The 12500-nt window shown below is 48.7% G+C and overlaps 2 protein-coding genes across 2 annotated transcripts in view; both read left to right on the top strand.

Annotated features, from left to right (window-relative positions):
• The window catches only part of LOC311319866 (importin subunit alpha-4), a gene marked incomplete at its 5' end in the record, with an annotated part of 14588 nt that extends 8097 nt beyond the window's left edge, over window positions 1-6491 (top strand). The window contains 11 exons of the mRNA XM_084451490.1: window positions 915-1000; window positions 1215-1301; window positions 1453-1622; window positions 2365-2409; window positions 2636-2767; window positions 3053-3181; window positions 3325-3429; window positions 3635-3706; window positions 3913-4075; window positions 4204-4298; window positions 4424-6491. Coding sequence (XP_084307616.1) covers window positions 915-1000; window positions 1215-1301; window positions 1453-1622; window positions 2365-2409; window positions 2636-2767; window positions 3053-3181; window positions 3325-3429; window positions 3635-3706; window positions 3913-4075; window positions 4204-4298; window positions 4424-4522 — 1183 coding nt within the window. The 3' untranslated portion in view covers window positions 4523-6491. The remainder of the gene's footprint in view (window positions 1-914; window positions 1001-1214; window positions 1302-1452; window positions 1623-2364; window positions 2410-2635; window positions 2768-3052; window positions 3182-3324; window positions 3430-3634; window positions 3707-3912; window positions 4076-4203; window positions 4299-4423) is intronic.
• A 1614-nt stretch (window positions 6492-8105) lies between these two features.
• LOC311320085 (RCC1 and BTB domain-containing protein 1-like) overlaps window positions 8106-12500 on the top strand; it is an 8455-nt gene continuing 4060 nt past the window's right edge. Inside the window, exons 1-7 of the mRNA XM_084451742.1 lie at window positions 8106-8202; window positions 9400-9638; window positions 10111-10261; window positions 10977-11143; window positions 11771-11929; window positions 12136-12243; window positions 12428-12500. The exon at window positions 12428-12500 is cut by the window's right edge and continues 70 nt beyond it. Coding sequence (XP_084307868.1) covers window positions 9513-9638; window positions 10111-10261; window positions 10977-11143; window positions 11771-11929; window positions 12136-12243; window positions 12428-12500 — 784 coding nt within the window. The 5' untranslated portion in view covers window positions 8106-8202; window positions 9400-9512. The remainder of the gene's footprint in view (window positions 8203-9399; window positions 9639-10110; window positions 10262-10976; window positions 11144-11770; window positions 11930-12135; window positions 12244-12427) is intronic.

The raw sequence follows: 12500 nt of genomic DNA, 5'->3' as shown, positions 1-12500 counted from the left end.
TCCCCCCCTTCCCAGGACCCTGGGTTCAGGAGGACCGTTTCCCGTAGCAACGCGCGGCCGACGCCGTCAGGGCGACCGCAGCTGCATCCTGCCAGACAGTTCACCCCCCCCCCCCCCCCCCCCCTTAAACACTTCCTGGTAGAACTGATTGGGGATCAGTCTGCTCTCCTCGTTATCCTGACAGTGACCATCACGGAGGGGGAAGTTAAAACTGACCCCGAGTCAGTCAGTGTCCCGTCCTGAGGACGGACGATCCTATGAGGACACACAAGCTGACTGGTGGAGAAGGGGGGGGGGGGACTTTAAGAGCTGTTATTCTCTCTTGCTCCTCTTTCTCTGTCCTTCACCTCTTAGGGTGCGTGTCCACCGACAAGCTGTATTTTAGAGCTGGCGCCGTTTTCTCGTTGTTTACAACGGGTAATGAGCTCTCGGGCGCCATAGAGACGAGAGCTGTGTTCCAAGTGCTTTTTAGCGGCATGAGCTCTAGGCTTTTTTTTCGCAGTTTAAAAAAGTTTTCGGGCTAGAGCGCAGGCTGTAAAAGGCTGTTGTGACGATAATGGTCGGTTTTGGGCGAAACCGCAGAGACGGCGAATGTTATCACTAGCTAACATTAGCCAGCTAGCTTTACTTGGCTAGTTAATCTGCAGTCTGCAAAAACACGACACTCATTGCTAACGTAGGTGCAAAACATGGGTAGCCTAGCCAGCTCTAAACCCCAGCTCTAGTGCGCTCTGAGCAGCTGTAAACTTGGCGCTCTTCCGCTACGTCCAGCTCGCCGGTGGACACAGCCTTATCTCTGACCGTGTCCACCGCTGTCCGTCCTTCGCCCTCTGCCTCGTGTCGTCTTTTCGCTCCTGAGCTCTTCCTCTCTCCGCCGGTCTCTTAATCTCCCCCCCCTCGCCTCTGTCCCACAGTCCGTCCCTCCAGTTCGAGGCGGCCTGGGCCCTGACCAACATCGCCTCCGGGACGTCGGCGCAGACCCAGGCGGTGGTCAAGTCCAGTAAGTTCACCCCCTCCTGCTCTCAACTCGGGTCTGCGCATCTGCAAGGCGGGTTTGCGGGTTCATCCATCTAATTGTGTGTATGTGTGTGTGTGCGCGTGTGTTTGTGCGCACGGGTGTGTGTGTGTGTGCTCGTGTGTGTGTGTGTGTGTGTGTGTGTGCGCGCATATGTGTGTGTGTGTGTGCGTGTGTGTGCGTGCGCGCGTCTCCACAGATGCAGTGCCCCTGTTCCTGCGGCTGCTCCACTCTCCTCACCAGAATGTGTGTGAACAGGCCGTGTGGGCGCTAGGCAACATAATCGGTGAGTGGCGATAAGAACCGTCTCTTCCTCCGTTACTCCCGCTCCTACCCCGGGACTACGGCTTTACCGGGCAGCCACGTTTGTGACGCGTGATCTGATTGATGATGATGATGATGATGATGATGATGATGATGATGACGATGTCCCCCAGGCGACGGCCCCCAGTGCAGGGACTACGTGATCTCGCTGGGCGTGGTCAAGCCGCTGCTCTCCTTCATCAACCCCTCCATCCCCATCACCTTCCTCCGCAACGTCACCTGGGTCATCGTCAACCTCTGCCGCAACAAGGACCCCCCGCCCCCCATGGAGACTGTACAGGAGGTGTGTGTGTGTGTGTGTGTGTGTGTGTGTGTGTGTGTGTGTGTGTGTGTGTGTGTGTGTGTGTGTGTGTGTGTGTGTGTGTGTGTGTGTGTGTGTGTGTGTGTGTGTGTGTGTGTGTGTGTGTGTGTGTGTGTGTGTGTGTGTGTGTGTGTGTGTGTGTGTGTGTGTGTGTGCGTGCGCGTGCACATGGGAGTTAATGTCCAGCCACGTGTGCTAGCTAGCATATAATCTTAAATGTTTATTTGCTTGCGAGCATACTTGTGTGGGATCCAGGTATTTAGCTAGCACACATTGTATTGCCAGCTAGTTTTTTTTTGTGTTAGCTAGATAACGGTAGACTTCTGTTGGCTTACCAGCTACCAGACTGGTAAAAAATGTGCGGTAACTCGTTAGCTAGCCGAGACTGTTTTGTGTTAGCTAGCTAGCTAGCAGACGGGGGAGTCTTGTGTTGTAGCTAGCTAGCCAGCCAGCCCAGGCTCCCCAGGGCCCTGGAGAACCTGAGCACCACACTGAGTCATGCTGAATAAGAAGAGAGAGCCTCTCCGGTTGCCAACTCAATCACCCAGGAGCACATTCAGCTGCACGGTTCTCACGGTGACAAATTTAGTCTGGTTTTGACAGCTCTCTCCCTCCTCCTGTCTCTTCTTGTCTCTCTCGCTCTCTCTCTCTCTTCCTCTTCTTCTCACTTCTCCCTCTTACAATTTCTCTCCCTCCGTCTCTCTCTCTCCTCTCTCTTTTACAGATCCTGCCCGCCCTGTGTGTTCTCATATATCATACTGATATAAATGTAAGTACGAGTGCTCAACAGGATGTCACAGTGACACTATATCTGACCTGCAAGCTGGCAAGAATTTGAAAGGCTGCTGACATCAAATTAAAATCAGATGGCACGCAAGATAGGAAAACTCTGTGTGTGTGTGTGTGTGTGTGTGTGTGTGTCTGTGTCTGTGTCTGTGTGTGTGTGTGTCTGTCTGTGTCTGTGGCCGTGTTCGCTTGCGTGCCTCTCCATCCAGATCCTGGTGGACACGGTGTGGGCCCTGTCCTACCTGACGGACGGGGGTAACGAGCAGATCCAGATGGTGATAGACTCCGGGGTGGTGCCCTTCCTGGTGCCCCTGCTCAGCCACCAGGAGGTCAAAGTGCAGGTGAGGCACTCGGGACGAGGCCGGCGCTGACGGATACCGACTCCCTTCATTACATTGTGACCCTATAAACGATCCAGACCGTCGTCAGCTCGCAGCTCTGTTGAATAGTAGCTGGTAAACTGTTCATGTTGAAGGTTAGGATTCATGTATAGTTATTTGAATGTTTGCTGATGGTTATTTATATAAGTTATTTGAGCCTCTTTAAATGATACAAATCCCCCTTTGTTTCCTGTCATGGCCATGCGTTGACTTCCTGTTGACTTCCTGTGATGTCACTTCCTGCAGACGGCTGCTCTGAGGGCTGTGGGGAACATCGTGACGGGGACCGACGAGCAGACACAGGTGGTCCTCAACTGTGACGTCCTCTCCCACTTCCCCAACCTGCTCACACACCCCAAGGAGAAGATCAACAAGGTAAAAAAAACAAAAAAAAAACACCTATACCTTCCACTCCCCCCCCAGCCTCGAACACAAGCCATTTTCATTTGCTCTGAAGTGATCTCTGTCTGTGATTGGCCTATGTGGAGTGAGCCTGTGTGCGATTGGTCCATTTCCAGGAAGCGGTGTGGTTCCTGTCCAATATCACAGCTGGGAACCAGCAGCAGGTTCAGGCCGTCATCGACGCTGGACTCATCCCCATGATCATCAACCAATTGGCCAAGGTGTGTGTGTGTGCCGTGTGTGTGTGTGTGCGCGTGTGCCGTGTGTGTGTGCGCCATGTGCGCGCACCGTGTGTTTGTATGTACGCCAATCTTAGCTGTTGGAGGCGTGAGTGGTGTGTGAGGAGAGAGAGAGAGAGAGAGGGAGAGAGAGAGAGAGAGACATAATCAAGCCCATACAGAGTGGTGACAGCCTGTGTCTCTGCAGGGGGACTTTGGCACCCAGAAGGAGGCGGCCTGGGCCATCAGCAACCTCACCATCAGTGGGAGGAAAGACCAGGTGAGCTTGTGGGGCTGGGACACACACACACACACACACACACACACACACACACACACACACACACGATGATGATGGATTTATCTGAAGGGGTACCACATGAAGTGTTGATCTCTTTTTGTTGGATATAAAAAATTTAATCAATTTGATGCATTCAGCTTAACACTGCCGGTGTCTCTCTCTCTCTCTCTCGCCCCCCTCTCCAGGTGGAGTATCTGGTGGACAAGAACGTGATCCCTCCCTTCTGCAGCCTGCTGTCCGTCAAAGACTCCCAGGTGGTCCAGGTGGTGCTGGACGGTCTGAAGAATGTGCTCATCATGGCCGGGGACGAGGCCAGCACCATCGCTGAGATCATCGAGGAGTGTGGAGGTGCGTGTCTGTGTTTTGAGATTTGGGGGGCTATAGGTGTGAAATAAGCGGCCGATCGTCGTCGTCGTCTCAAGTTCCGCTGTCTGACCCCCCCCCCCCCTCCCCTTGCGCTCCGTGTGTGTTCTCAGGTCTCGAGAAGATCGAGAACCTTCAGCAGCACGAGAACGAGGACATCTACAAACTAGCCTTTGAGATCATAGACCAGTACTTTTCAGGAGATGACGTGAGTTTAAATGGAGATGTCGACATTCAAAAATACAGTTTCACATACACACATCATGCTGCTTACACATCACTGGTATCTCTACCACAGAAGCACCAATCTGACCCCTCTCCCTCCCCTCCCAGATTGACGAGGATCCCAATTTGATCCCTGACGCCACACAAGGAGGGACCTTCAACTTCGACTCCGCCCCCAACATGCAAACAAAGGAGTTCAATTTCTAGGACTCCGGCTCTGATTGGTTCAACCAGCTGCACGGGTACTGTCCGACCATCCCTGACATTCATCCATCTTTCCTCCCAACCTGGCAACCTGGTACCTAAGGACCACAACACTTCAACATGGAAACCCTCTATTGAAGGATTCACCCACCACCACGACCACAATAAGTCACCACTTAAACACAAAGGAATCTCTTAACTACCACCTTCACCCAAACATGGCAACCCTACTCTGGAATCCTGGTCATCCATCAAGAACCTCTACAAATCTGGCAACCTGCAACGGGAGGATCGCAGGCATTCATTGCCAATGCTTCTAAATGTCAAATGAAAAACAAACGGGAGAAGAGCCTTTTTGGGCAATAATTTTGAATTGCCAAATGTCACTATCCACACATGCACCACACATGCACTAACACAAGCACACTCACTCAGTTTTGACAATTAAGAAGGATTTGTGTGCATACTTGTTTTAGAAGCCATCACATCATGTTTGGGGAAAGTAATACTGCTGTTTGTTTGTAGTTCATTTTTGTGCTTTCCCTCCCACGGATGTTCCCTGGTGTTGGCACGGTTACCCTAACACGCACGCACACATGTAGGCCGTTGGCCGAACACCCCAATAACCTTTTTGCCCCCAGTCAAAGGTGTGTGACCCCCAGAGCTAAGCCATGGGTTACCACAGAAACCCTTTACCCACTCCGTGTCCTGGAACATGGGTAGGGGCGGAGCTTTGACAGGAAGTGTATTCTGTGGCAGACTGACTTTCTGACCGACAGACATTGTGTGACTTGACGTCATTTTTTTTGGGGACTTTCAGTGGAGTATCATGCTTAATGATTTTTAAGTATCAAAGGAGAAATCAGAAAAATGAGGAAAATGCCACAATATTACAAACGTTTTGCAAAGCTAGTCCTCAGATGTAAATTTTGCTCTAATTCAGGGGAGAGCAAAAGCAAAAAGATTCATTGTTTTACAAACGCGTACGCCTGCAGTGGGAGGAACACTAAAGACAGGGGGAACATCTCGGCTAGAGCCTTTTCTCCCAGAGGACTTCTAATCCTGCGGCACAAGTACTGTCACATCCTTTGAAGAGCCAGGTAGTGATGTCACTGCTTTTATCTCCAACGTTGTCAAAGGAAACTTGCCTGAACAGTTCAACACCAGAAAAGTGAAACCCAAACAAACAAACAAACCAACCTGAATCACTTGTCTACCCGGAGGGAATTTATTTGAAAATTTGACCCCCACCTGCCATTTTTTTTTTTTTTTTTAAATCCCTCCCATCTCCCCCAAAAAAGTGATATTTTATACATTGAAGAAAAAACATTTTGGCAGTTTCTGGTTCAGGCTGTAGAGCTTTTTATTTCATTTTTATTTTTTCTTCAGTCTTATGCACTTGTGTGAGAAATATTTTGGTTCTCTCTGTCTGCAAGAAGAGACCAGTCCTCCCAACTGAAGACTTAACTAAGAGGTGTAGTTGATCTCTGACCTCTAGCTTAACCTCTGTATTTTTTTTTTAATGAAGAGGTCATGTCATCACCAACCTGAATAATTGTACAAAAAAAATGCAATGTGTATCTCTGTACCGTCTCATGAGAATATGAGTATATATTTACATAAAGCCTGTACAAAGCTGCAGCAGTGAACAGTCCTAGGCTGGACTCTGCAGAACCATAACCTATTTACTGTCATAGATGGACGGGGAAAGGCTCTTTGGTTGTCGCTGAAAGAAATATAACTTCTTTTTTTCTTTCTTTTTTGGTTGTCGTCATGCATTCTATGTATTGTGATGATGACATGTTAATGAATAGGACTACAGGCTCGTCTAGCTGCGACCACCAAGTCACGGCTGTTTTTAATGTACCGTCCCAGCGGGTCTCTGGTCTGCAGGGCTCGGGGGAAGATGGGCTGTGATCCCAAACCCTCCTGGTCTCTTCTAGACTAATAATCCTTTGTTTGGCTGCTAACTACTGAGACGGGCAGGGCAGGGGGTAGAGTCTTTTTTCTTTTTTTGGGGGGGGGTTTAGGGGTAGATAGGAGCAGATAGGAGGGGTTGTGAGCAGCTCAAGCTTGTTTTGGGGCCTCTGGTTGTTAATTGCTGATGAACAAAACTGTACCATAGTAGGGAGGGGGAGGGTGTACAGTCATGACGAGCTAGCCTAGCACCCTAGGACCGAGCCACTTTAAAGATTCACTATTTCTTTGCCTTGTATCCGTAACCAATACAAGCTTATGTTTGTTGCAAGATTTTTACTTGCAGATGAAAAAACTTGTTTTAAATAAGATAATAGAAGAAAAGCAACAGACAAGTGTTCTGGTCGGAGATTCTTTATATCTTTTTATAAATTTTAGATTGAATTCTTCTCTTTAAGGTGGCTCACTGATGCTTTCAACTCCTGTGCATATTAAAGATGAGAATGAGTTGAAATTCATTGTGCCTTTTGTTTTTTCATTTCTACAAAAAAAAACCGACAAAGGTTTTTTTTTTCTCTTGAAAAGGACAAACAAGTGAACTAACTGAAGTAATGCTTAGCGCAAATTTGAGTATTTAACATATGGGGGCTGTACTGTGATGTGGTCCCTGTCACTGGAGCTAGCCACGGGATTGGTCAATGCTGCTCTGCTGTGGAGAGTCAATATTGTTCTGTAGTTTTCATCCAGCATTGTAATCCATTATGACACCATCACTGCACCTCCCACCCATAACCCACAACTGCACACCACGCCGCACACCCACGCCATAATTCTTCCAATCAGAGGATTTTGATGACATCATTTCCTCCCATGGCCTCGCCCTCAGGACATTGGTCTCTGTATTACTGATCCTAACCAAAATAAACTTGCTGTTAGTCGTTGGACCCTCTCTGCTGCCAGTGTGCTGATTGATGTTTGTGTGTGTTTGAGAAATAGGGATGACCAGGAAGAACATGCGTGAAGGGAGCATGTTTAACGCATGTCTGTCTTTTTTCCCCCCACAGTGATTGTTCTTCATACAGTTGACGCAACCATATTTTTTGATTACACATTGAAACTGGGTGTTGACGTCTGGATAGAATTCCTCCATAGTGACCGTGGAGGGCCTCTCTTTTATAGATTTTAGATTGATCTGGTCAGTCAAATTACTTGAAAGGTTGTGATCTAGCTGCAAGGTAGAGGATAGCTTCTTGACCTAATCTCTGACCCTTATGATGGTCTGAGGCACTCTAGAAGGTCACAGACAAATAGGATGTTGATTTCCATATACTGGCATCATATCACATGGTTTTGATGACCCTGTCTTATTAGCTTACTTGAATTCTTTTTGGAAACAGTTATAAATATAAGAGCTGTGAGTTTTTAAATCAAACACATTGGTATGTAGTGGGAAAGAACACAGACCTAGATTGGACAAGCGGAGTGTAACTAACCATACAATCATGTTTTAGGGTCACTGGTGCGATTTAATGACCGGTTGATGTCATACATTTACATGCTACAAGTTTATTAAATAGTAAGTTCTTAGATGACCTTTGCCATCCCCCTCGGAATCACGGTCACGTGGTTCGTTGTTTACCATGATCTCGCTTCCGCGTTCCGAGCGTCAGCAAAACATGAAAGTGAGCAAACCGGAGAAAGAAGGTTTGAGTCTGACAGATCGTTACCGTACTTATCCCCGGTAACGTCTACCGGATCTTATATAGGTAGGCTTGGCGGTAAACTGCTTTCTTATTGAAATGCTTCGATCTTTGTTTTGTTTTCGCAGGAAAAGATCTTTTAACCAGCTGTATGAATCACTTTTCTGGGTCTGTAAATGCACCTCTAAGCATGTCTAGCTGTTAGATCGCTATTTGTGACAATTGTCAACTGGATAACTTGCTGAATATGCATCTCGTAGATGGGATCACTAGAAAATAAAAAATACTAGCTTACATTACTACTGCATGAGTTCTCGTAACGTTACACATGTATGCGTGTTTTACTCAACACAGTCCGATCTGTCTTGATGGACAGTGATGCGCAGTGGTGTGCAACCAGCTAACAAGGCCAAGGGCTTATAATCGATCCAGAGCTCTGTTCGAGCAACGGTGTGTGTTTAGCCTTGCTTTGAAACAGACAGAGTAGATCAAGTCCATATTCATAATGTCTGCTCGTTCTGGGGACTATTATGTATCTTGATAGATAACCACCTTGGCCCTCTTTCCCGTTCTGTGTCCAGTCATATTTGACCTCTCAAACCACTGGGTCTCTCATTGAACACACATTCACTTTCATCATCCCTCTGTAATATAATATATAACACATGCGAACATCAATGTGTCACCACTTCAACTCAAATTATTAATTTGGGGTTTTAAAAAATCCCCAGGACCTCAAGGGTCTTTTTTATTGGCCACACAGTGACAGTGAATTATATACACATATTATATACACATGAGTGGCAAACACAGCACACAACACACACCTGCTTTCTTCAGGTGTCCCGGTGGAAACTGTTCCCTGCAAGTTGTCTTCCTCCATGGGCAACCAGGAGCAGTGGGCAGCCATCGGAACAGGACTGAAGAGCATCTGTTCTTCTGCATGGTTTTTTATTGGGTTCTTTGTGAGGAAACCCTTGCAAACACAGGGAGACCTTTTTACTGTGAGGCGACAGAACTAAGTACTGCACCACCGTGCTGCATGTGAGCGATTTTGTGGTTCAGTGTCTTGCTCAAGGACACTTCGGCACAATGCCGGGTGCTGGAATCGAACCGGGGACCTTGTGATCACCAGGCGGCCGCTCTAGCTCCCCCCCAGGCGGCCGCTCTAGCTCCTGAGCTACATGCCGATGCTCATATGCGACGTTGTAAGATTTCTGTGTTTGTGTATGTGTGTCTCTGCTTCATCTCCACGTATGTCAGAATCTGTGTAGCTGCATCTCCCACCTAGACCCCCCCCCCTCCTCCATCCAGCCCCTCCCCCGGTCCCTGCCTCAGCCCGCCTGCAGTTACCACGGAGACAAAGCCGCAGCATCATGGTGGATGTGACAAAGTGGGCGCTCTTCAGCCTGATGGGGTCCGAGGAGCTCTCCTCCATATGGAAGGCCTGCGTGTTCGGGACCTCCGCCAATGAGGTCATCTACATCACCCGCGACGACGAAGTAAGGGGTCACATGTCAAATTAGCTGCCGTGGGTTTGGGGTCAGGACGTGTTGCCTGCAATGGCGGGCAAACGTTGCACGTGATGTGACAACCATGCACTCTTCAATGCGTTGTCCTGGCGGCCCACTGCTAGGGGGATTCTGTACTTGTTTTTCAGAGGAATATGTGTGAGAGAGAAAGATCTTATGTCTTTATATATAGATGGATTTTTTTTATTTTTTGGTTATGATTATTACTGTTATTATTATTATTATTATTATTATTATTATTATTATTATTATTATATGATGCACCTTTAGGGGTGCTCAGCCCACATGGGCTTATAAGACACTCAAAACAGTGTGATCAAAACGCATAACTTTAGCCTTAGTCACATTTTATGGAGATGGAGCTAGGGTGGCACTGTTGGACACACTCTCTCATCTCCATATCTCTCTCCCTCTTTCTCTCTCCCTTTAAACACGCCCACAGGTATATGTGTTTGGTCTGAACTGCAGTAACTGCCTGGGCACAGGGGACAGTCTCAGCTCCATCGTACCCAAAAAGCTGGACTTCCTGAGCGGCAGGAAGGTGGTCAGTCTGAGCTATGGCAGCGGACCCCATGTCCTACTGGCCACAGAAGGTAGTCTGTTTCATATCCCATCCATCGCCTTGTCTTGACACAAGACAAGGATCCAGTTCGAATAACCTTCCCTTCTCCCTTCATTTGAAAAAAAATCACAGATCTGATATGAATGGTTTTGTAACTTCTGTGTAGTGAAGCACATGCTTTCACCCATCCAATCATGTTAGATCAGTAAGATAAGGGAAAAAGCACTTTTAAGTATCCAAACTGGGCATCGGACCCTGACCCTGAAAAGTATAGCCCTCTTTGTTCTCTACTACCTCGGGGCGACTGGTTGCCCCGTCACTCCGAGGCCCCTGCGGTCGATCAACACGGTCACAGCTTTTCTAGCAGTGGTGGAATGAACTGCCCACTGACGTCAGGACAGCAGAGTCGCTGCCCATCTTTCACCTCAGGCTCAAAACTCATCTCTTCAAGAAGTCCTACCACGATCCTCCCTCTTAAGCACCTATTGTGTTGTAGATTGCTATTCTTGCACGTTGCCTTCAGCACTAGATTATGCTCTTAGTCACTTGCGTTAGAAAGTAGACGCACTTGTGAGTTCTGGGAAGTACAAGTACATTGGCTTTTCCTACGTTAAATGCAATCATTGTAAGTCGCTTGGGATAAAAGCGTCAGCTAAATGACTGTAATGTAATGCAATGTAATGTTCTTATGTTAAAGACCAGACCGGTGCCTTAAATGTGTTGACGCCCGCTGTGTTGGGTTCCAGACGGAGAGCTGTTTGCCTGGGGACATAACGGCTACAGCCAGCTGGGGAACGGCACCACCAATCAGGGAGTGACACCTGTCCTGGTCTCCGCCAACCTGCTCAACAAGAGGATCACAGAGGTGTCCTGTGGCTCCCACCACTCCATGGCCCTCACAGACTCAGGAGAGGTGAGGACGGGAGGGTTGGGGGCGAGGGGGTAAGTAGCGAGGGAGAGAGTGATTCACCAGAAGGAAAAGACTCCTCCAGCTGTATTTCAGTACCCACCGCTCTCATTTAATTCTCCAACTCCCACCCAATCACCACATCTTTCCTCAACTAGCTGTTAAACCCTTTAGGACTGGAGTGTGTGAGCCAGCTTTGGCCTGAGCTATGCTGCCAGCTCTATGGAAAAATGCCTGATCGGGCCTAAAACCACCTTAGAACAATTAATCTAAAGCCATTTACTGGGAACCCGGGTTGCTAAGCTGGACCATAAAGGCGCCCATTGTTGACTCACCCTCCATGGCTGAGTCAGCTGTTCCAGTGGCACTGCTGCAAAGCCTGGCCGCCCGTATCAGCATGTAGAAATCGGCGCAGATCCGAAGCGTCTAGGTGTAGCACGTGAGATCCAACCCGTTGACTTTCTGCATATTCAGAACCCCAACATCTACTATTAGACCAAAGTGCACTTTGCTCTAATGTCTGAGGGAGATATTTGGGATTATTGAAATCACAGGCAGGGCTACTCTGTTAGATAGTTCCAGGATGTACAGTATACTGAGTTAGTGAATGTGACTCTCTGTCGGCCCCTGCAGGTGTACGCCTGGGGCTACAACAATTATGGCCAGGTGGGCACAGGGTCCACAGCTAACCAGCCCACGCCACGGAGAGTGACCAGCTGCCTGCAGAACAAGGTGGTGGTCAGCATCGCCTGCGGCCAGACCTCGTCCCTGGCTGTGGCGGACAACGGAGAGGTGAGGGAGGGTCAGCTGTCTGGACCGTGCGTGAACGTGCGTAGGTTTGGCGACGTACAGTGTTCCGAGCGCGGATCGATGCGCGTTCCTGTATACTTGTATACTTGGCCTTACCCTCTCCCTCTGCTCCTCTCTTCTCTCTCCATCTCCCACCTGACCTCCCTCTCTCTCTCTCTCTCTCTCTCTCTCCCTCTCTCTCTCCCAAGGTGTATGGGTGGGGCTATAATGGGAACGGACAGCTGGGATTGGGTAACAACGGGAACCAGCTGACCCCCTGTCGCCTTACTGCACTACAGGGCTTATGTGTACTACAGGTGAGACTTTACTCACCCACACACACACACACACACACACACGCACACAAACACACACACACACACACATGAATTGGCTAGCTTGAGACTCCTTGTTATTTTTAGGGGTTATTTTTAGGCGTTATCAAGGTGGTATGCGAGAGGGGTCGTTTGTTTTATATCTCCTCTCACCCCCGTCCTCCAGATAGCTTTGGGCTACGCCCACTCCCTGGCCCTCACTGACGGAGGGGTGCTCTACGCCTGGGGGGCCAACACCT

This window comes from Borostomias antarcticus (genome assembly GCF_949987555.1).
Source record: "Borostomias antarcticus genome assembly, chromosome: 17".
Lineage (NCBI taxonomy): Eukaryota > Metazoa > Chordata > Actinopteri > Stomiiformes > Stomiidae > Borostomias > Borostomias antarcticus.
The sequence above is the reverse complement of the archived record's forward strand: the minus strand, read 5'-3'. Positions and strand labels throughout refer to the sequence as shown.